This window comes from Sarcophilus harrisii, chromosome 2 (assembly GCF_902635505.1).
Source record: "Sarcophilus harrisii chromosome 2, mSarHar1.11, whole genome shotgun sequence".
NCBI classification, from domain to species: domain Eukaryota; kingdom Metazoa; phylum Chordata; class Mammalia; order Dasyuromorphia; family Dasyuridae; genus Sarcophilus; species Sarcophilus harrisii.
The window spans coordinates 658,988,116-659,012,393 of NC_045427.1; the positions used below are offsets into that span (position 1 = coordinate 658,988,116).

General features: G+C 41.8%; 1 protein-coding gene across 2 annotated transcripts in view; it reads right to left on the bottom strand.

Annotated features, from left to right (window-relative positions):
- LOC100913544 (transcription elongation regulator 1-like protein) overlaps positions 1-23,086 on the bottom strand; it is a 114,801-nt gene extending 91,715 nt beyond the window's left edge. Inside the window, exon 1 of one of the 2 annotated variants that reach the window (XM_031957042.1) lies at positions 22,928-23,086. In XM_031957042.1, the coding sequence (XP_031812902.1) occupies positions 22,928-23,039 (112 nt within the window). In that variant the 5' untranslated portion in view covers positions 23,040-23,086. Of the gene's footprint in view, positions 1-11,633; positions 11,893-22,927 lie in introns of those variants that run through there. The other variant, XM_031957043.1, reaches the window with a different exon arrangement.
- Between the last annotated feature and the right edge of the window lie 1,192 nt (positions 23,087-24,278).

Sequence of the window (24,278 nt, forward strand, 5' to 3'; positions counted from 1 at the left end):
GCCAGACGGGATTCATTCAGAGATAAAGTGAAGGAAAGCTACCTTTAGAGCAATGTCAACAGTTCAGGCTGGGGACCGTGATACACTTTGATATGGGAGGGGAGGACAGGAGAGGACAGGGGACGGTTACTTTAAGGGTGGACTTAATGCTTATATTTATAGGAATCAGAGAATGTAAAGGGGCAGTGACGTGGCACAGTGGGTAGGGGCACCATAGTGCCCAGGGCTCTGGACCTGGGGTCAGGAAGAAGCATGCCTGAGACATTTCCTGGCTGTGTGACGCTGGACAGGTCATGTAACCCTGTCTGTTTCAGTTCCTTATCTATAAAATGAGCTGGAGAATGAAATGGCAATTCATACGGTGTCTTTGCTACAAAAACCCTTAATGGAGTCACAGAGACACAGACAAAATTGAAATGAACAACTGGGGAAAAATGTAAGAAACAAAGTAGAAGGGACAGGAAAAACAAAAGAAAATTTCTTTTAAAAATAACAATAAAAAAGATTGATCAATTTTAAACTTGTCATTCAAGTATAAAATTCCCACATTAAATACTTCCATCCACATGGCAATTCCTTACAAAGAGAGTTTTCTTTTGAGCAATATAAGAATGATCGGGATCCATAGTTCTCCTCCATTTCCATGTTTCCCATTCCTTGTGCCCTTACATAACTGCATTGATTCTCTTAATTATTCAGGACAAAGTAAGTAACATATGTAGTCCCATGTTCTAGAACTGAAAGGAGCTTTGGAGACCATTTAGATATACAGAACATATGAAGGTCCTCAAAGTTTTGAGATCTTTTATGGCTTTTGAGCTCCACAGCCTTCTTGTTATTAGGATACTCATTGTTCACATGAGAAACTGAGGCACAGAGAGATCGTATCAGAGCCATTTTCTGGATCACACAGCTATCATGTGGCAGAAACAGGTTCTGAACCAATATCTTTCTTGACATTTGCATAAAAGGAAACAAAGTGGGAGCGAAGAATTGATGTCTACAGAAACTGGCAAAATGCCCAAGGGTTCTGAACTTTGGGAGTAGATAGCAGGAAAAAGATAAAAGGCTCCTTTCACCTTCTATGTTTCCATGGCTCCTCTGAGGCAGAATTCTGATAAATATCCATCATATGACTACAGATGGCTCCTATGAGTCTGAAGCAAAGTCTGGCTTCTCAAGCCCCCCACCCCGGAGCCTGAGTATCTGACAGACACTATTCCAAGTTTAAGTGGGCCAGACTCCATCTTGGCACCCTCGTTCTGCTCTTCAGGCTGCAGACGACCTGGATTGATTCTCCACAACTGGGAGAAGACTGTCCTTTTCTGCAAGACGGGGCATTCAAAGAACATTCTCCTTCTTCCCTTCCCAACCTCTGACTTGATTATAAATCCAGACACGATAGGACAGACTCTTCTGAAGTCGACACCTGCCACAAAGAGCGCTTTGAGTGTTCATCAGAGAGTACAATGAGGGCCAATTGCTGTCCAGCACTTGGGCAAATGCTAGCGGAGGTATCGTGTGTAAGAGATACAAGCTGATGAATAGACCAGCTATGTCTCCTTCTGTTTGCCTCAATATTATGCCTGTAAGCTGGATCACCAGAAAACTATGAAGGAGCCTGGCTTCTCTCTGCTCCCTGCAGAAATGCCTTCGTGGACCTTCGATTTAATGTTACACTTTCAGCACGATTTAATGTTACACTTTCAGCACTTACAGAGGGTCGATAGAAGAAACATCCATTGAAGGAGAACTCCCGCAGCTTTTGTAAAGTAGTACTTGAATACATGGTCCATTATGTTCACCCACGCCCATTAGAAAAGGAACTATGATAAATCCCTTTGAGAATTCTGGAGCTAGGAAATGATTCTCCCTATACTAGATTAGGACAACTACGTAACTCACCCAATTCGATCCAAGAAACAAGTATTAATACAGATGATCATCAGGCACCAAGAATGCAAAGACAAAAGGGAAAGCAGACTCCAACTTCAAGGAGCTGACATCCTGCCGGGAAGAGGAGAAACTCATGCTTCATTCTTCATCCTTGGCTGTCGGCAATCTGAGAGCTAAGGCTGACCTTACATTTCCGTGTTTTCTTTCTACCCGCTTGCACATCTCAAGCCAGACTTCATCATGTCCCCTGCTAGGTACCTTCTTCCTCAAGCCCCCTTTCTCTGTCCCACTTGTGAGTATATTGCCTTCCCCCAATAGATGGTCAAGTCCTCGAGGGCAGGAACTATCTTTTTGTTCACACTTCTATCTCTAGAATATAGTTAAGCACATAATGAATCGTTACTGACTGAATAAAAGAATGGCATAGAAAAATTAATTCCAGATTCCTTGTCCAAATAGTGCCCAGATTTTTTTGACTGGATTGCCTTCCGCCCTTTTTTGTGACTTTTTTTTCTAATTTACATTTCTAGCTTCTTTATATCCTTTCTTTGGAAGTCAGCCAAATGGAAAAAAGAAACAAATAAACATATTTAGCACCAGTTCTATTCCAAATTTGTCAAAATTGCCCATCATTCAAAGACATAAAACAGCATATGTTTACTTTTATCACAAAGTTGGTAGCCAAATTCAATAAACAAGCAAATAGCACTCTGCCACCACTTCAACAGGCTAATGTAGCTAATTAAGAAGTAGTCAAGTCCTCGATCTGCCTCTGCCCTCAAGGAGCCGATATTCTTTTCTGTCATCTGGACCAAATTAGCCTCTAACCTGTGGATAGCCAGAGCCAAGCTGAGCAAGCTAGGAGCAGGAGAGCCAATTATCAAATAAAAGTTTAATTTCAAATTGAGGGAAAGGGCTTGTGAGCAAGAACACATGTGCCAGGACCCCACTCCGTCGGGGGACTCAAAAGTAATATAGAGAGATCCTAATACTTATATTAATATTTGTGCAATGAGCGGTAGCCATGACAATGAGAGGCAAGAGCAAAAAATGTAACAAGTTTGATTCCTCGCAGGACTTCATGTCCAGAACTTGTCTGAGCTCAGAGGATACCATGTGCTGGTCAAAGCAATTCAATAATTATGTGATTTTAGCAGATGGTGGATGCAATAGATTGTTGTTATGACAAGCTCAGGACACAGCCTGCTTTCTGGACAGCAGCTCTGGAAATAGGTTGTTTCCTAAGTCTCAATACCTGCTTGGTGATTTGAAAAAGGACAATGATGAGGAACACTTTGTGCACCTGCAAGTGCTAGAGACGTGCCAGCTTTGAGCACTTGCATTATTATTTTCATCATTATTATGATTATTATCCCATCTGCTTCCAGACTTTGATAATCATTTTTTTTTAACGTGGAGAATTCTCAAATCCTGACCTCCAGCTCAGATCTGGCTTTCATTCCCCAGTCCCAAATGTTTACCTGCTATGTAGGCATGAGTCAGAAGCCGGAAGCAGCAGGAAGTAGCTAAGACAAATGGCCAGAGACTCATGAGAAGACAGGCAGGGGAAAGCGTGATGCAGACCCTCTGCTGCTTCCCTCCCCCATCATTGACCACCCACTGTTCTTCACGTCCCACACTTTCACTGCCTTGCTCAGCGGGAGTAAGGTACTAAAAAAAGCTGGAATAAGTGAAGCATGAGGTCTGGCCCCACTGGGATGACAGTCTAGTGGAGGAGGGATGACGTGCAAACATATAGAAAATGACACATACAATTTCCAAATGCGTAAAGGAGGTTAAACCTGCATGTTATTAGTGTGGAGAGGAAGAAGAGATCGTTTCTGCAGGAAGAGGAGAGCAGGGGTGGCTTCCTAGAGAGTGGCGGAATGAACTGAACCTGAAGGATGAGCAGAACTACATCATAAAAGACAGAGGGGGAACATTCTGAGTAAAGGAAACAAATGGGCAAAGGTCCAGAAAGTGTTATATCACTCTCAAAAAAAAAAATACATAATTGCCTGGATATGGTATGGAAAGGAGAGAATTATGGCATATATCCAGAAAGCTAAGCTGGAGTCTATTCATGCTAAGGAGTTCACATTCATTTTCTTTATTAATCTCTTTTAACTCTGATTGGCCAAGTCCAGCGGACTCTACCTGGCCCCCACCTCTCTCTCGCTCCTATTCCTTTCCCTATATTTCTCCTTCCAAAGCCATATTTAGAAATCGCCCTAATGATGGCCTATGTGTCACCATTCTCAAGATGGTAAGAGGGAGGCATTGAAAAATTTTCAATGGAGGAGTAGCAGGATAAGTCTTGGGCAACAAGATGCATTTTCAGCACCACAGTCATCCAGTCAATAAATATTTCTTACAGATTTATATTATGTGTCAGGCACTGTACCAAGTGTGGCAGTTGCAAAAAAAAAAAAAAAAAATCAGTTCTTGCTCTCAGATCTTACAGTTGTGTGGAAAAAGAAAGCATGAAAACAACTGTATACAAGCAAGACCTAGCCAGAATAAATAGGAGATCATGAATGGGGGGGAGCACTAGCACTAAGTAGGAAAAAGAAAGGCTTTTGGAGGAGAGGAGATTCAGAAATGGGGAGGAGAGCACAGTCATGGAAGAAACTCTCTAAAAAAGCTCAAGAGTCTGGGGAGAAAAGTAGCACAGAGTAGATTACTTGATTTAAGACAACTGATGATAATGATGATTTTATAGTGGCCCAGAGGTAGTAAAAGACTATAGCTCACCACATCTATGTCAAGAAGAAAGACAACTTGGGGTAGAAGGGCGATCGTGAATGGAGCTGAGTGTCTGTTCAAGTTAAGGTCATCCAGGTAATGAGATATGCATGTGTATACATCTATGTTTATATCTGAAATATTTGTGTATATATAATTTATCTAATGCTTTAAAGCATGCAATATACTTTATAAATACTATATTTTATCTTCAATAATGCTGGGAAGTAGGTTCTATATATCCCCTATTATAGGAGAGGAAACCGAGCAAGAAAGAGGTTGTAGTGTTAGAATCCTAGTGCTAACTCAATGGAATTGATAGAAAGAATGCTTAGGTAATTGGTTCACACATTAGAGCTCACACCTTTAAGAGAGTTCACACATTAGCTCACGCATTAGAGTTCACAAGTTGGGAGATTTCAGGATTCAGCATGAGAGTTCACACTTCCCACAATCCCACTCTCTTGAAGGAGGAGTCAACTTTTGGGTTCACACCTTTAAGAGATCCTGTATAAGAAGCTCTCAGTCTCAGTGAGGGCGAGTTGGAGATATTGAGAGGTACATGTCAGTGAAGATTCAGTTGAAGAGATTGAAAGCCAGAAGTCAGTTAGTTGAGGAGATTGAGAAGCCAGGAGTCGGAGTTGAGCTAGAGGCAGAAGCTGGCAGAGACAAAAGACTAGCAATGAGCACTCTCGGAACCAAAGAAAGCGAACTGGGCTATTTTGGAAGAGACAATAAAAGATTGGATTTTAACTCCTGGCTGCATTTGAGGTGAATATTACTTGAAACTGAAACTAAGGCTGCCTCCAGAAGCTCCCCAAGAAACCTGCTCCCAGAAAAAAACCATCATCTCTTAGAGAAGAAGAGAACATACTCCTACATGGTAGGAGTCTAAGTTCAGATTTCTTCTCATGTGTTTGAGACATTGAGTTCACTCTCTATCTATAGAACATGTGCATAGACCTACATGTATGTACATATGTTCATATATAAGTGTGTATATACACACATATAAAGATAGAGAGATTAAATATTGGTGCTCAACGCAAGACTGTTATGCAATGAGTAGCCTGATCCTTCTGTATATTATGAGAAGAAATGAGCCATGCATTTACTGATATTCTCAGTATACAGAAAATTAGGCACATAAAGCAGTTATAGAGAATTATAGAGAAAAATGGAGATTTAGACATTTTCTTGAAGAGGAAGAGGAAGAAGTTTGGAGAGTTTTTCTATCATATCCCCAAGAATCTTAATGTGAAATAAATAGTTATTGCAATATTAGGCAAAGTTCAGTATGAGAAAAAGTGAGTTAAAAAAAACACATGTTGGGATATGTGACTCAGAAATGAGAAATTAAAAAACCTCCCATACATATATCATCACTCTAAGAGCAAAGTGTCTGTGAGCATAAATGGAAGGAATTGGAAATTTCCAAAGAAAAATAGACTGGATGTGGGATGAGCAAGATTGAAGAACCCGATAGCCTCGCATACAACAAACAACCAAACTCTTCCTCTTCTTTCATTTGATCAAACCTACCATTGAACTGGTTCTCCCAACATATTGAAAGACCCCTAGAGGAAGGCCTCAAGCCTGTGAGATTATGTTATTTATGGGTAGTACAGTAGGTAGAGTACTGGACTCGGGACAACCCATGTTCAAATCTGCCTCACATCCTTACTCTGATAGACCTTAGACAAGTCAATAGCCTCAGTTTGCTTCAACTCACTCATCTGCAAAATGGGAATAATAATAAGATTTATTTTAAAGAGTTGTAAGAATCAAAGAGATGATGCTTGAAAAGTGCTATAGTGATGTCATCATTAGTTTGTTTACTTATTTGCTTACTTATTAAAGCTCTATATAGGAGGGCATGAACTAGAATTTATATGATGATGGGAGGCTAGATAGGTTGCAATTTGGAGCAATGGAAGGAGCAGCTGATTTAACAAGATTATAGTTCAGTTGAAGAAGGTGAAGTGTTTGGACAGTGGGATGAAGGGCAATTCCTGGTTGTCTCTAATATTGGGAGCGAAAGAATCAGTGAAGAAAGGAGATTAAAAAACAAACAAGCAAATAAAAATGAAACACATCAAAAAACAAACAAAACAAAAAACAAACAAACAAAAAACAGTGGAGATGACTGGAACAAAATTCAAAGGCCTGGCTCTCCAGGTATAGATGCTAGACTTGGCAATGTTACGAGGCAGTAGAGTAATATCCATTACATAAAGTTTTTTCTTGTGCAAATCAGCTCCCTGTCTGCATTCAAATAAAAGTTCAAATGTTACATTAAATTCAGAGAAAGAAGGAACATAAAAAGACATGACGTGCAATTATAAAAGCTCTAATTCTGACTTAATTAAGCAAAATGGGAGATTATTTTTAAAAACATTCTTTCAGCTTTTCTTAGAAAACTTTAATTAGTTTCTTAGAGAAGCTTACCAATATAAGACTCACCAAAATAAGGAGACCAAAGAAGCTCAGAAACAACAATAACAACACAAAATCAAGTCCTTTACCAAGTGTAGAATGACAGAATATTCGAGTTAAAAGGAGTTCATGACCATGTGCTCCAACCCAGACAAGAAATCTTGGGGGTTAGGTGCTGCTGATATTGCCAGAGGTTAAACCACACAGGTCCATATAGTGAGGATATGAGCATAGATTTCCATTCAGGTCCTCCTAACGCCAAGCTCAGCTCCTTATCCGCTATACAACGTAGGGGAAATTACTACACTGAGGAGAATACAAAACAACTTAAGTGAAATAAGAGATTTTGTTCCTTTTGAGTCATTTTTCAGTTGTGTCTGACTCTCTGCGACCCCATTTGGGATTTTCTTGGCAAAGAGCTTGGGGTGATTTGCCACTTCCTTCTCTAGCTCATTTTACAAATGAAGAAACTGAGGTGAAATGACTTTCCCAGGATCACTCAGCTAAGAAGTGTCTAAAAGCCAGATTTGAACTCAGACTTTCCTGACTCCTTGCCTGGTGCTCTATCTACTGCTTAGAAAGCATCCAATCGAAGCCTTTCTTTTGAAAGAGGAAGATGCAGTTGAAGAAAAAAGGTTTCACCATGACCGTAATTAAACCATACAATCAGTTGTGAACTTAATCTCTGACCCACAATGTATCATGCTCTTCTGAAAGATTCCTTTTAAGTCAGCATCACAGGAGGTGGGGACAGAAACTCCAGTATTCCCAGCCTCTTCTTCAGAACCTGGGACAGAGGCCAAACACTCCATTTTGTTCGCCTCCAGTAGGAGTCTATTGATCCTGGAACCAGGTCCAATTAAAAACATTTTATTGGGAAACATCCCCTTCCTTGATGACCCAGCACTGGGTCCACTTCCAGTTGGCAATCTGGGGTCCAAAGGTGAGAGCAAAATGCCTGGATTTCTTTAGATGTTTTTCATATGACTCATACTGCACTTAGGAGTCAGCACTGGGTCTAGAGTCAGGAAGCTCTTTGTTCAAAGCCATCCTCAGTACTTTATGCATGAACCTGGCCAAGTATTTCCCTGTGTTTGCCTCAGTTTCTCCAACTCATCAAATGAAAAGAGAGCACCTATTTCAGAGGGTTATTGTGAAGATAAAAAGAAGTATTGCTTGTAAAGCCCTTCCCACAATGCCTGGCACATAGTAGACACTATGTAAATGCTTATTCCATTCCCCATTCATTTTTATTTATATACAAAACAAACTTTGGGGGAATAGAGTACACATGAATATCAGTATTCCAGAGATCACAAAGATGGAGTGGCCCACTGCACCAGTGGTTCTACAAAGATAGCCAGGTCACATCGCTTTTCTGAGCCTCAGTTTCTTCATTTGTAAGGTGGAGAAAAAATATTGGCATCTTTTGACCTCTTGTGGGAAAGTTCTCTTCAAGCCCGAATAGAAACAGCAAAGTGATTATCATAGGAAGAAGAGCTATAATGACTAACGTGTGTCTGCTTCCATAATTCAGCTGAAAGAGCCCAAGTGGGGAATGAAGCAGAATACAGGGAAGGGGAATGAGTCAGACGCAGATACCTTCAATTTCCAAAAGATGAGCTGTTCCTCATTGCCCCATTTCTGCCCTCCCTCTGAGAACCGATGGAGCTGAAGGACGAGAGGCAGAATTGATCCTTCCCAGGGAGGAAGCCAATGGTTATTTACCTGGTTCCAAACAGTGACACTCAGGATGAGCAGCCAAATGCCCACAGAATCGGTCCTCGTAAAAATGCTACCCCAACCTTTGGGGAATGCCCAGGAAGGCTGTCTGCGAAAACCTTTTTGGCCGGGAGGGAAACTAGCCTGCTACTTTCCGTATGGGGCCAGGTGGGAACTGCTGTAGAGTTTTCCCTTGGATTAACCTTCATCAAGAAGAACGTTGAAAGCCAATGAAGAAACACGCATGCTCCAAGTCAAGGATCCTCCATGGATGGATGGAAATGAGGGAAATGAACAGGTGACTCACCTGAGGCTGCTTGAAGTACAGGTAGTGCACTACCTAGGACACTAGTGGACAGGTAGTGACTGGAGAGGAAGGACAAACTTTGTTTAAAAAGGAGGGCTCCCCAAACTCAAGTAGCATTTAGACAATAACCAGGACACTGAGACAAGGAAGGGTACACGCGGGGAGGTAGCAAAGCATCAGGCCTCAGGTTGGAGGAGGAAGCTGAGCTCCATGCTAGCAGCCTCTGCCTCCTTCCTTGGGTGGTGTAATATCCCACTTTATGTAAAGGCAAGGGGCCATTTCCTGCCCGAAGGATCCCCCAGGGCTGAGCCTGCCCAAGGGCTCCTGGGCCAGGGGCTGCAGCATTCGAACACTCTGCAGCGTTCCCACTCGCCACATCATCCTCTCCGAGAGGCTGTCACGCGGCATGTTCACGGAGAATGAGCATTCGAGAGTCGCCCAAATTAGATTTTAATTGTTCTCGCCCTCTTGGAGGCTCCTTCCAGCTCTTAATGGCGGCGTCCTGTCATCTCTCTCTCCCATGATCCCGAAGCACCTTCTTAAAGAATGCAGTGATGGCCACGAAAAACAGTCAAGTTGTTTTCCTTCTGTGCAAATGAGGGCACTAAACAGTGTGACTCATCCCTGAAGTGACAAAGGAAACAAGCGGAGTGAGCATGACTTACCAACTTGAACCTGATGATGATAATAACACTTACCACGATCATTGCAGATGGAAAGCAATTATCACAACACAACGGCGAAAATAAAGTGGCTATTTATGGGCCTGGGAAGGAGCACTGCCTAATCTGGCTGGTCGGTGGGGTCACTTCTTCAGTTCCTCATGGCAGATGAAGGCAAGACGGCCTCCGCCAGATGATTCATGAATCCCTCTCTGGGAGGATTTAGAAGCGACCTTTTCTGGAGGAAAACTGAGCCCCAGGAAGCATTTAGGCAATAACTGAGAACTGAACTATTTCTCTTCTCACCCTACTGGCAGCTTCCAGTTGGCTTATCCTGCCAGGTACATCCGCGTGAGGCTTCTCTAAAATGCCCCTGGGAACGGCCAGGAATCCATCGCACACGTTCGGGGGCATCAGCAGGTCCTTTCTCCACGAGTATCCGATAAAAACGTGAGCCAGGACACTGCCTCGTGGCCTCCATTCAGTCAGGGAATTCCAGGCAGCCGTACTGGGGCCCAAACCCACCTTGGTCTCTATGGGAGATAAAACGTCTCCAGATCACTGGCAAATCAGGCTGCTACGAACAGCCAGTGCTTCTTAACTGCTCGTGCTTCGCACAGACCAACGAGCGATGAGCCAGTCACCGATTAAAAGTAGCACTCCACGCACAGCCAAGTACGGGAGGCAGCGAAGAAGTGGAAAGGGGCGCCCAGAGGCGGGGCAGCAGCAAACCCGCTGTAATAGGTGCGGAGGACAGACTGTTAAGTGGGAAATGGGGAGTGAGGAAAAGCCCGTAAACACCCAGTGAGGGGAGGCGGCATCGAGTAAACCACACAAGGAAGCTTCGATACAGTAAAAGCAACAGCCACCGAGGGACAGAAGATGGAGCTCGGCAAGTGGCAAAGAACCAGCGTGGCCAAAAGAAGAACGAGAATCGCTTTTCCTCCCTGAGCCTTTTTCCTCCCCTTCCATCCTTTTCCTTCTCCTCCTCCTGCCCCTCCCCCCTTTCTGCACAGCAAGGCTCCATGGGGGTGGAACATTCTTTCTCAATTGAGCTTCCAACATTGTTTTTCACCCTTTCTCATTCTTTCCCTTTGTCTCTCGGTCACTGTCTCTCTGTCTCTCTCTATCTCTGTGTCTCTCTCTGTCTCTGTCTCTCTCTATCTCTGTGTCTCTCTCTGTCTCTGTCTCTCTCTATCTCTGTGTCTCTCTCTGTCTCTGTCTCATTACAAAAGTTCACGTACAAAAGCCCGGAACCCGCCGCTGGGTTTTAGTTTGCTCAGGAACAAGGGCTTGGAGCGGCATCTGTTTCCTGCTTTCGTGAGTGGGAGGGAAAGGAGCCGGGGCGCTCCGAAACACCTCCCTGCCCCCACCCTGAGGAACACGTCGGTGTCGCCCCCCAGCGGAGGCGCGGGGGCAGGGAGAGCTTCGGCGACGTGCCCGGGGTGACACGCCGGGGGGAGGGGGAGGATTTGAACTCGGGTCTCACTCCCCGGCCCCTTGCGGCTGGTTCTGAGACCCGGGGCCTCTTCCTCGGGCTTCAGGCCCCAAACAGTGCGGACCGCGGTGGGAGGCAATAACCAGCTAACCTTCCTGGGCCGCCTCCTGCCTTAATCTCCCTTTGCGGCCGGGCCAGACACACCTGGCGCCGATTGTTGGATGGGAGACTCGCGTCTCCTCCCTCCCCGGTTTCGGAAGTCCCCGCAGGCCCCGCCCCGCCCTTGGCTTCCCTCTCCTCTGGGGCCTCCCCACTGCCCGGCCTGCAGACAAGGAGAAGCCGCGGAAGGGCCTCCCTGGGAGCTCCGCCTTCCCCCGGCCGCCGCTCCCAGACGCCCTCAGGGGGGCCGCCCCGCTGCGCTCCTTACCCGTCTGGCCTCCCCGTCTCAGAGGCCCCGCCCATCGCGGAAGTGGGTGCAAAGCCACCCAGCCAATTGTACCTGGGCAGAGCATGTCAGCAGCTCAAAGCAGGGAGGGGAGGAGGGGCCAGAGGGTCACGTGATCAAAGAACTGGGAATGTTGGCGGCCTTTTGTGAGGTTGGCAGGAATCCAAAGTCTGATATCACAGGGAAGACGAGCCCGGGCTCAACCTTGGGCCATGGAAACTTCCGTTTGCATCTACTTGCCGCTTTGGGGAAGACTGGCAGGTTAGTGAGTCCCGAGGCGGGCGGGAGTTACCCTTCCCCCACCGGCCAGGCTGTTGTGCAGGAGACTCCTGGGAGGTTTAACCAGAGAAGAAGCCTCAGGAAACCGTGGCTGTGTTTTAGCTATACACAGATGGGCCCTTTGAGAGCAGAACCAGAACCGTGACTTCCGGGGATAAAACAAGGGAAAGCGGGGAAGGCCCGGCCACAGAAATGGGGGGCGAGGTGGGGGGTGGGGGTTCCTGCTGCCTCAGGTGGCTCGGACCTTCCCCCCCTCCGGGCCACCCACGTGACCCTGGGCCAGCTACTTCCCGCAGATGCTGCCCTCAGGGTGATGTAATTAGTAGAGCTGGTCCTGGGTCTCTGCCAGAATTAAATATCTAATTCTAGAAATTCCACGTCTCTGCAATAAGGCTCCCTGTGAAGGGGGTACCAGGCCCAGAGTCAGGAGGGCCCGAGTGCGAGTGCGGCTCCCTCAGATCCCTCCGTCTCCGCCACCGCCGCTTGGTCAGCTATAAAGTGGGGCGCTAATGGCCCCAACTTCCCTGCGCCTGCGGGGTCCGCACGGGATCACCGTGAGTGCTCCCCGGGCTGCCCGGGCGTGGCGCATGCGCTGTGAAGGTCGGCGACGAATATGGTCAAAGCTAATGTCGTTATTAATAACTCGTATGGTCATAACGAGACGCAAATGCAAAGGCTCTTTGGGGGACTAACACGAGAGACGCGCGGGCGATGAGTCATTGAGAAAATGCGCACGTGCGGGTTTCCCATGATGTCCAGGACTGAAAGCGGGGGGCGGGTATCGGAGGGAAGCCGCGGTGCCGCTGAGACGTCTCAATACCCCCTGCTCAGCAAAGTAAAAAATTATCAAAAATATTCTTAGTAAGTAAGTCAAGGAAAAGGTCACAATGGGCTGCCTTGGTGTTCTCCGCCCAGAGCCCAGACACAGAAACAGAGACACGATGAGTATGGCGGCGCAGGAGCGGCCCTGGCGGCGGTCACAGCATCAGAGCCCGGCGCAGCGGCAGACGCAGCACGCCATTGCCAGCTTCTCAAACCCACCCTATCCACCAAATGGCCTGGCCCTGAGCCCGTGGCACTGGCCTGGACCTTCGTCAGGACCCGCAAGGGCACCTTCTGCTGAGGAGGCACCAGTTACTGGAGACCCAAATGCGGGTACTCTCTAAGGCAAGATGCATGAATGTGTTGTGGAGGAAGAAGATGCCCTGGAGAGCGGAATCTCCCAGTGCACCGACCGCCACCTTGAATGCTCGGGCTGCCTGTCTAATGCCCGTGCAGAACCAGCCACGTCAGGACACAGAGGCTGGTTTTCATCGTGCTCCGGAGTTGGTACCAGAGGAGTTTTACAGAGACTGGATTTCTATGAACACATCTGGCTACCTCCCTCCATCCTTGTGGAAGAAGCCCTGGCAAAACGGTTCCAGGTGGATCCGAGTGGGAAAATGCTAAGAGCTGTCTCGGGATGGCTGTCCCTGGAAGGACCATTTGTTTGATCTTGTACCTGGGCTGACTCCCTTAGTGGCCACTGCATTTGCTGCTTACCCTGATCCAAATGGACAATGGCCAGTACAGTGTAAGCCAAAAGATCTTCACTCTGAGGTGGGCTGCCCCTGTCTGAGCCATGGCAAGGCCTTCAGGATGAGGACTGGCCCGGATTAGTGTGATCCCTGGCTGGATTCACAATGGCCTCATGGGTCAGCACCACACAGAGAAGGGGCCCTGAGCATGTCCCTTCCACCCTGGCCCAGTGCCAGAGAACTCCTCTGTCTTCTGAGGAATCTCACTAAGAAAATAAAAAACAAAGAACTTTATCATTATTCTCGTACTTAAAAGGAGTCTACCTAGACCAAAGATATGGGTTGCTTCTATTATGTCAGGGTTATTTCAAAAGAGGAGTGAAATGGTGAGGAAAAAAAGGATCTCCTGAGAGAATAGGGAAGGGAGAGGAAGGAAGGAAAAATATCTCACAAAAAGGAGCTACACGAGCAGATGTTTTTGTGATTGAGAGGAAAGGGAGAATGCTTGATCCTTACTATCATCTGAATTAGTACAAGGAAAGAAGGATAAACATGGGTGTACATTTGACTATAGAAATTCATCCTGTCAATAGGGAAGCTGGGAAAGAAACTAAGAAAAATGAGGATAAGAGGGAAAGTCCATTAACAGATGGTAGGAGTGGTTAATACTCAGGAACAAAACAGAAAGTCGAGGAAGGTAAAGGGTAAAAATAGAGGGATAAATAGAAGAAAATTAGGAGGGGAGAACCGTAGTTAGCAATAATAAATGTGAATGGGATGAAATAATGTACAAAATGGAAAAGGATAACAGAATGGATTAGGAACCAGAATTCAATGTGTTACTATTGTTTCTTTTATGAGATAACACTTAAAAAAGAAAGACACACAGAATTAAATGAACATTAAAAATACTGCTGACATTAAAATAAGGGACTAGAGAAGAATTCCTTATATTTCAGCTGAAGTTACAAAGACGGGGAGAAGGCAGCTAGATGGTACAGCAAGGAACCTTAATTCAGAAGGACTTGTCCTCAGATTTAGTGTGATAACTTACTGTGTGACCTTGGGCAAATTGTTTAACCCCATTTGCCTCACACACACACAAAAAGCTATAATTAAAAGACATAATTCGAAAATAACATTTTGCTAAAAGGTTCCTTAGATAATGACTTAATAGCGATAATGGACTCATAAGAATTAAATAGCATAGATTCCATATTCTTGAAGGAAAGTTTAAATGAATTATAAGAGGAAATATCAAATTAATAAATCTAGCGAAGATCCTCAGCCAAAGATAAACCTAACAATAAAGTGAACAAGACAAAGATAAACATAATTATAAAATGAACAAGAAAAAAGTGAAGGAAATGAATAGAATTTTAGAAAAGTCAGATATGAGAGACCTCTGCAGGATAATGAATTGAGATAGAAAAAAGTTTTTTATATTTCAGCAGTATATGGTACCTTCACAAAAAGTAGATTGTATTAGTGTATAAAAATCTCACACACAAATGCAGAAAAGGAACAATTAAAAAAAAAATCACACCCTCTTTAGCTCATAATGCAATAAAAATTACATCCAATAAAGAGTCTTTGACATGCAGGTTAAAATTAATAGGAAACTCAAAAAATCTAATGATAAAGGATGAATGGGTCCAAAAAAAATCACAGAAAGAAAGATAATGACATTAATGAGACAACAAACCAAAATATGTGGGATGCAACTAAAGTAATACTAAGCAGATAATTTATATCTCTAAATTCTTACATAAAGAAATGAAAGGACAGTTCAACAAATGAAGTATGGGAATACATTAAAGAGAAAAAAGATTACATTTAGGTTTCTACTTACCTAGACACCCATTTTTGCAAGAATGTAAAAAAAAAAAATCTTTCCTGCAGTCATCAGTGAGTCAGTGGAGTTCTTGGTAAGATACTTTCTTTCAAATGGGGCCTATGAACGGGATTCAGACATTATGAGTTCAGGGTGGCTCCTGTCAAAGCATGAGGAGACATATCCCATTGATTTCAATGGCCCTGTGACTTGGCTTAGGCTTCCCCCCCTCATAGACTGTCCAAGATCACAAGACTATATTGGCAAGTAAAGTCACTGATGAATGCAAGAATCAGGAAGGGAACTAGAGTAGGTTTTATAGGAGCCAGGCAACTCTATCCAGAGACCAAAGGCTCTGAGAAAAGACCACATGAGGCAGAAATAACTTCTGTCCCTGCTATATTTTGATTGAGTGGGAGGACAGGGAAAACAAATTTGAAAGAATGGAACATTTCTCCCAAATTAAAGGTTCCATTTCATAATAAATAATTGTTTTAAAAAAGGAATAAATTTTAAGTTTCCAATTAAACATGAAAATTAGAATCCTGAAAATCAAAGAAGAGAGTAATAAAAGTACATTAAGAAATAAAAGTAGAAGATGATTTTTAAGGGGGAAAAAGAAACAATAAGCTCAATACACCACTAATTATTTTGATTTTTTTTTTAAAAGGCAAGCAAAAACTCAAATTTTCAGTTTGAAAAATGAAGAGGGCAAATACTCAACCAATCAACATGAAATTAAAGTTATTTTGTCCAAATAAATTTCAAAAAAACTGACAATCTAAATGAAAGGATTAATAATTATATAATTATACAAATGACAAATACAATACTGATGATTATAATGATTACAACAACAACGATGATGATGATGATGATGATAGTGCATATTTATAAAGTGCTTAAGGCAGTTCTTGATTTTTGAGGGTAGATCCAAGATAGAAGAGTGAAGCCAGGAAGCTGCTTGAGCTTCCCTAGAAAACCATGTGAAACCAAGACTATGAACAAAGTCTGATGGAATGAAACCCCTCTGCAGCTCAAGATATGCTGGAAAAACTTCAAGAAAGGTCAGTCTCGTTGGGGTGAAAAGGATGTTCAACCTAGTTAAGATAGGTTCTGGAAAAATCAGTGAAGGGGTCTCACAGCAAATCAGCAACCAAGACCCTTAGTCCTAGCTTAGTAGAAGAGCAAATCAGTAGAGCAGCTTCCAGTTCCAGCTCAGAAAGCAAACTCTGGAAAACCAGACTATTTCCTAAAAGAGCAGGCAAAGCTACCCCATGCAAACATAAGGGGCTCCTGTGCTCAAAGCCAAGGCTCAAAACTGCCCAGGAAAGTTGGGGCAGTGCCACCTTTACCCCAGGAGCAGAGCTCCATCTTAAATGTAAATAAAAGAGGAAATAACCAAAAAAAAAAAAAAAATGAACAAGAAACTGAAAAGAAACTTGACCATAGAACCATAGAAAGCTACTATAATGACAGGGCAGAGCAAAACACAAATGCAGAAGAGGAAAAATGTCCACAAAAGAAATCTCAAAGAATGATATAAATCAGTCTCAAGCCCAAAGAAGCTTCCTAGAAATGATCATAAAAGATTTCAAAAAGGCAAACGAGAGATGGAAGAAAAAATGAGAAAGAAAACGATAGGTATGCACTAGAGTCAACAGCTTGATGAAGGAAAAAAAATTGTTTGAAGAAAACAACTTAAAAAGTAGAATTAACCAATTGGAAAAAAGAGATACAAAAGCTAACTGAAGAAACTAGAATAGGGCAAATAGAAGATAATGACTGTGAGAGAGCAAGAATGAGCCAAACTAAAACGAATGAACAATGGAAAGAAAAATGAACCACCTCATTGGAAAAAACAGCCAACATGAAAAATAGATCAAGAAGACTCAATTTAAAAATTATTGGCTTACATGAAGGCCATGACCAAAAAAAGAGCCAGGATACCACTTTCCAAGAGTTATTAAGGAAAAACTAATATTCTAGAAACAGAGGGGGAAATGCTCATCAAAAGAATTCATCAATCACCTACTGAAAGAGATCCCACAAGAAAAACCCCAAGGAACACTGTAAAACTCTAGAACTACAATCTCAAGGAAAAAATACCACAAGCTGCCAGACAAAAACAATTTAAATAACAAGGAGCAACAGTCATGACTACCCAGGATCTGCCAGTTTCTACAATAAAGGACTGGAGGGCCTGGAATACCATATTCTGGAAGGCAAAGCACCTGGGGTTACAATCAAGAATTAATTACCCAGAGAAATTCAGCATTATCTTTCAGGTGAGGCAATGGAGCTTTAATGGAGTAAGAAATTTACAGTCATTTCTATTGGAAAAAACAGAACTAAAAAGAGACTAAACAAGACTCAAGGGAAGCATAGAAAGATAAATGGGGAAAAAAATATATATATACATACATATTATTTAAAGATTAAACTGTTTACAATCCTTGATTAGGAAACATTTCCTGTAACTCTTGAGAATTGTAGCGGGGGCAGATAGAGGGGGGCATCACATGGACTGAGGGTGTGGTTGTGAATGGACTCTGATATGATGACATAAAAGAAAAAGACATTAAGGGGTGGAAAAAGAAGAAAGGACATAAGGGGACAATTAGTTCACACAAAGAGGTACAAAAGATCTATTACAATTAAGGGGAAAATGCTCTAAGATGAGCATTGGCTGAAGCTTGATCTCTCAGCTGTGGCTCTAAGAAGGAATACCTTCATCATTCAGTTGAGTATAGAAATTTATCTAACCCTGTAAAGAAGAGGAGAAAGAGAAAAGAAAAGGGAGGGAGTAGATAAAAGGGGAAGCAGAAATTCCAAAAGAAAGGTGTAAGAGAAGGGGGAAGGGGTGATAGAAGATAAAGTAATGGGTGGAGTGGATTTAAAAAACACTACTAAGAGAAGGGGGAGGTGTGATAGAAGATAAGGTAGTGGGTGGGAAAGGTAAAAACTGACTAAGGATAGGGTGGAAAGAGAGAACAAAAGTATATACAGGGGAGAAAATAGGATGGAGGGAAACACAAAGCTGGTAATCATAACTGTGAATGTGAATGGCACGAACTCTCTCATATAATGGAAGCAAAAACAGTGGATTAAAAACAGAATCCTAAAAAAACTAGCTCATTATCTGCTTGACTAGCATGAAATTCAGGGGTGATGTCCTAAAGATGTTAAATGGAAGTGGACAGCATGTCTTTCCTAAAACATCATTGCTTTAATGGGAAGAAAGAAAGAAAAAGAAGGGAGGAGAAGGGAGGAGAGGAGAGGAGAAGACACTACTGACATGCTAAAAAAAACTGAGTCTGTGATTTATCTGGGTATTCCTGCCAGCAATACTGATAATATCCTTGCCTACCGCCTTCTTAAAAAATAAGAAAAAAAAAAAAAAAACTAACATGATTCTTTTCTGGACACTTGACTTTCAAAGCACCACTTGATCTTTCATGAAAATATGCAGAAAATGAATGTGAACCTTAGTCCCATGTTCTTGTATCTATGGGAGAAGCCTTTTCCATTTTGTTTCTGTGCTGGACATTGTCCTTGACCACAGCTAATGTTTTGTCAATATACATCTCATTTTATGCTCATAAGAGATTTATAATCAGAAAACCATTAAAAAGCTAATTCTGTTGTTGTTACTGTAAAACATTTGATTGCCTCTTAGATGTAACAGGATTTGCTTAAAAGCATCTTTCCTAATCATTTGGATTTTCCCTGTTTGCAAACATCTTTAGACTCGGTTCTTTTAATCATTTATAAATGTCTCATATTATTCTTATGGATGACATAGAGACATATTGTTTAGTTATATGAACAATTAATTTCAGAATCATTTGACTGGCTGATTCCAAATTATACTCAGCAACATTTTATGCTGATTGTAGAAACAGGTCTCTAGTGCAGTGTTCCAGAGATCAGAGATTGCTAATGTGTTGTATAATCTTTTTATCAATCATTTGGATAAAGACATAAGGAGTATGTCCTATTTGTTTTCTGTTTCTGTTTTTTTTTTTTTAATTACAAAAAGCCAGGAAAAAGAATTCATCTAATGGATACCAAAGTCAAGATTCAAATGCACTTTTATAGGCAATACCTCAAAAAAGGGGTGAATGTAATAGGGTTCAATCCACTACATCAAGCTTAGAATGGGGCAGCTGGAGTCAATCAGCAGATTTTTTTTCTGATGATGAAGTGAAATCATTTAAAGAGATATTGTAATAAGATAAGATCCAGGTGAACCTGATCTTCTAAGGCTTACTAAGGTAAGCACTGTGGCCAGGTCAAAGATGGTGATAGTGCTACAGCTTTCTGTCTTGAGCAAAGGTTCTCATTTGGAGCCTTGTGATCAGTTTGAGGCACATTATAGAAAAGATTCTTAGAAGGTAAAATTTATATCATAATTTTTTTTTCTATTTAACTTTAAAAGAACATAATAAAGAGTATTGAAGTAGGGTTTTGTATATTGAAAACAAAAAAATGGAAATAAAAATTGTCAGTAAAAAGTGAGAAAAAGGGTAAAAACAATTTAAAAGGATAACTTTTCCAAAGTACAATGTCCTGGATTTTAAATTGTGACCTCCTTACTTCCCAATAGAGATGGAAGATGGGAAGAGAATAGATGACCATTTGACAGATGTGTTGCCATAAGAATTTCCCATGACACCCCCTCACCCATACACACACAGAGCACACTAGATGCCTCTGTGTTGGTGTCCACTGCATTTCTGTGGTGTTACAATAAAGTGATATAGGTTGATTATAAAGAGGACCCTTCTAAAAATTAAAAGAATCCAAAAGGATCTTCCTCCTTCCTGATGAAGTAAAGAATTCTTCTCCCTTGAGCATTTCCAAAAAACATATGTGATCACTTGTCAGGTAAGCTATAGTGGGGATGCTCATACAAGGGTTAGGACCAGATCATGCAAAGAACCCATTCTATCACAATTAAGCTTGGAAGGTCCTCACGACTCAATTATTTGAAAGTCTTCATTTTAAATGTAAGGAAACCTTGTCTTGTTTTTGCTGTGTCAAGATACAACTGAGGTCACTATAAATCTGACTCTTATCTTATGATATGTCACCTCCAACAAAATTATTCCTTTGTCTACATGTGATTTAGACCAACTCCTATTATTGCTACTTGTTGTTTTTTTTCTAAACTGTTTCCTTGAGTCTACCTCTACTCCCTACACAGTTTCTGGAATATGGTATTGGAAGCCAAATGTAGTGCTGATGCTGTTATCTGTGGAGATTATAATCTTCAAGTAACTTTGTTGAACACTCACAATAGTATTTGTTTTAGTGTCTCTCATATCAGAGCTGTTCGGTGATCTCATTCCTTTCACTTTTGACTATTATAGAAGATAGTCCAGGGAAGTTTCATTGTTTGGTCCCTGATTTGCTCAGAGTGAATATAAATAGCAATTGTTTTTATTTTGACCAGAAACCCTTGAGGATTTTCCACTCCCAGATTTATATTTATATCTCTATTAAACACACACACACACACACACACATATTTGACTAGGTAAAAGAAACCATTCTCTGCCTCATTTTTTCTCTCATCTAAATCACTGAAAGGGTGTTATCTCGGTCAAACTGAGGCCTGTTGAAGACCTTAGTTTAAAAAAGCCAAGGGAAGAGAAGAAAGTGAGGACCTCACACAGCTTCCCCTCACTATAATCCAATCACTTTCATGTCACCAAACCATCTCCAAGGTCATTATCCTCTTTGAGAACTAAGGTCAGCCAACACTATTCTAGACTAATGTCATTTTTGACTTCTGAATCTCTCTACATGGAATCAAGAACAGATTTTTGATCAACAATTTGAGTTTTTCTCTTGACTTTCTTCATTTCTGTTACTTAAATTTTCATAAAAAATTATAGTTTTTGTTGATGGCTGTTATTTTACTCTGGCTGCCTATGTATTTTTGACGAGAGTTACTAACTTCTAAATAAGTCAAATGAGATTTATTTCACTTGTATACACAGCTTTCTCATTTAATCTTTTCTCCTACCTTAAAATTAGTATCAATATTTATTTTAAATAGTATTACTGTCCTCTAGGAAGTACTTCCTCTGGGATTAGCATAAAAATGGATTGTGACTTTATAAATAGGGACTAATAGGTGACTCAATGAATCGAATGCCAGGCTTACAGTCAGAAAGACTCATTGTCCTGAGTTCAGATTTGGCCTCAGACACTAAGTGTCTGACTCTTTGTGCAATTTTCCTATTCTATAAAGTGAGCTGGAGGAAGGAAATGGCAAAGTCTTCCAGTATCTTTGCCAACATAACCCCAGATGGAGTCCCAAAGAGTTGAGTATGACTGGAACATGACCGAACAACAATTTAAATATGAAAGTGTTTAAGGAGACTATATAAAGAAGGTGGAAAGTAGGACAAGGAAAACCAAGACCTATTTTTGTCTAGGGCTGATGCCAGGGGATTGTGTCAGAGGATTCCTTGGAGGGGGATGGATCTTGAAGACTTTAGAAATCATCTATGATCAAACTGCTGAAGACCTATTTTTAGAGTTAGAATAGTAATAGTATAGCATATAGATAGATAAAGATAGATATAGATAGATATATAGAATAGAACAGTAACCAAATGCACCTGGAAGAAGAAAATGTCAAGAATTTCAAGACAGTTATTGGGAAAAAATGTTGAGGAAAGCTGTCTAGCAGTTCTAGATTTCAAACTATATTAAAAGTGGTAATCATCGGACCAATTTGATACTGACTTAAAAATAAAGTGGTAAATCAGTGGAATAGAATAGATATACAATTCACAGTACTACATGATCACACTAATTCAGTGTTTAATGAACTCAAAGAGCTAAGCTTTTGGGTCAAAAATTCAATATTTGACAAAAGCTGATAAAAAATTGTAAAGCATTTTTGCAGAAACATCACATACCATAAATCAAAGTGAGTTCAAAAATGGAAGAATTAGACATAAAGGGTACCACCATAAGTGAGTTAGGGGAACACAGAAAATTTACCTGTCAGATCTATTAATGACCTAACAAGAGATAAAGGGAAATGGAGCGAAGGAGAGAGAAGGGGAGAGAGATTAAGAGAGGAAGGGAGAGAATTATAGCATGTAAAGTAGATAATTTTGATTCCATGAAACTAATACAACATTAGATTAAAAGAAGACAAAAAAAAAACCAAATTTCTTTGATAAAAGCTTCATTTTTCAAATATATAATGAACTGAGCATAATTTATAGAATAAAAGCCATTTCCCAGTTGATAAATAATCAAAGGATATAAACAGGTAGTTCTCAGAAGAACTCAAAGCTGCCAGTAGTCACATAAAAATCTTCTAAATAACTACTTATTAGAGAAATGCACAACCTATTAGATTGCTTAAAAAAAAAGACAAATGGAGAGAAATGTGGAAAAGTAGAGTTGTGAACTAGTTCAATCTTTCTGAAGAACAATTTGGAAACATGACTAAAAGACTATAAAATTGAGCATATCATTTGACAAAGCAATGGCACTAATAGGTGTACATCCCAAAGAAATGAAAGAAAAGGGAAAAGGACGTATTATCTTAAAAATATTTAGAACAGCTCTTTTTGTGTTACAAAGAATTAAAAATATAAGGCATGTCCACCTACCTGGTGACGTCTGTTCCATTAGATTGGCAGTCATGAATGTCACCGCAGGTGTAGACACAGCAGTGACTCTTGTGACCTGAGCAGGTAGCAGAGGCATGAGGTGGCCCTCCATCTGAGATGAGGATCCTGTAGAGAAACAACACGGTAAAGGTTTTCAGCACCCAGAGAATAGGGACTCCATGTGAGTGCCCAAGGCTGTGCTCACTCAAGCACAGCATTAGGGTCTCAGAGACTGAACAGGATGCACCATCTAGACCTGCTTCCTTCACCTCCTGATTTTCCTGGACTTCCTCAGTCTCAGCTCATATCCCACATCCTACAAGTGGCCCTTCTTGCCACACCCCAAATATCACTTCCCTCTAAGGTTCTCTCTCATTTAATGTCAAGTTGAAATAACAATTCAGCATCATCTCCACTCCAAGGAACCTTGGACTTTCTCATTTTTCCCTACCATAGACCCAGGAGAGGTCCCACAGAACTTGTGAACAGATACACACGTTTGTGCACACACACACACACACACACACACATATACAACAGTATATACACCTGCCTTTGTGCCCTTTATATTCCAACATTCCCTCCCAGTAAAGCTCAAAAATCCTTCATGCTGAATTTCAAACTCTCTTGTTCTCTTGTCTAGAAAAAAGGTATAATCCTCCATGGGTGTGAACAAATCTATTAATTTTCTTTCTGTGTGTCTGTGTCTCTCACTTTCTGTCACTCTCATTTCTCTCTCTCTCTCTCTCTCTTTTTCTGTCTCTCTCTGTCTCTCTGTCTCTCTCTCTCCACCGTGGACCCTCTAAATTTTCTCCCTCTCCTGCTGCCTAACGCTGTCTCCAGGAAGGACAAAGGCATCAGGCTTCGGGCCCTGAGACCCCCATCTCTGCCTCATTGGCTCTGCTGGCAGGATTAAGAAACCCAGATGCTTGAAAACTGTCCTTGGAAACTAAGCTGCTCCTCCATAGGGTCTCAGCCACAGGTCCCACAGGGTAACACCAAGAAAAGGCTTTAAGGAGCTAAGAGGAACAGGCCCATTTTACTGTAATGGGATTATGCATTTGAAACTGGATGATTAAACTAATTATATTAACAAGAGATTAAGGGGGATTTTCTCCTGCTGATGAAATGCAGGGAGGATGGTAGGACACAAGTGCTAGAAGCAGTTCCCAGAATCTTTATGATCTTCCTTCAAAAGTAATAAATAACTGAATAAATCTCAAAATATGTGAGCGAGACTTCTGACACGGGGCTGGGGCTAACCGGGCTAGAAACAAAACGTGGGAGAACGATGGGGTCAGTACCGGTGGCCACAGCCTCCAAGAGCGGCTCAGGAGAAAGGAGACAGGCA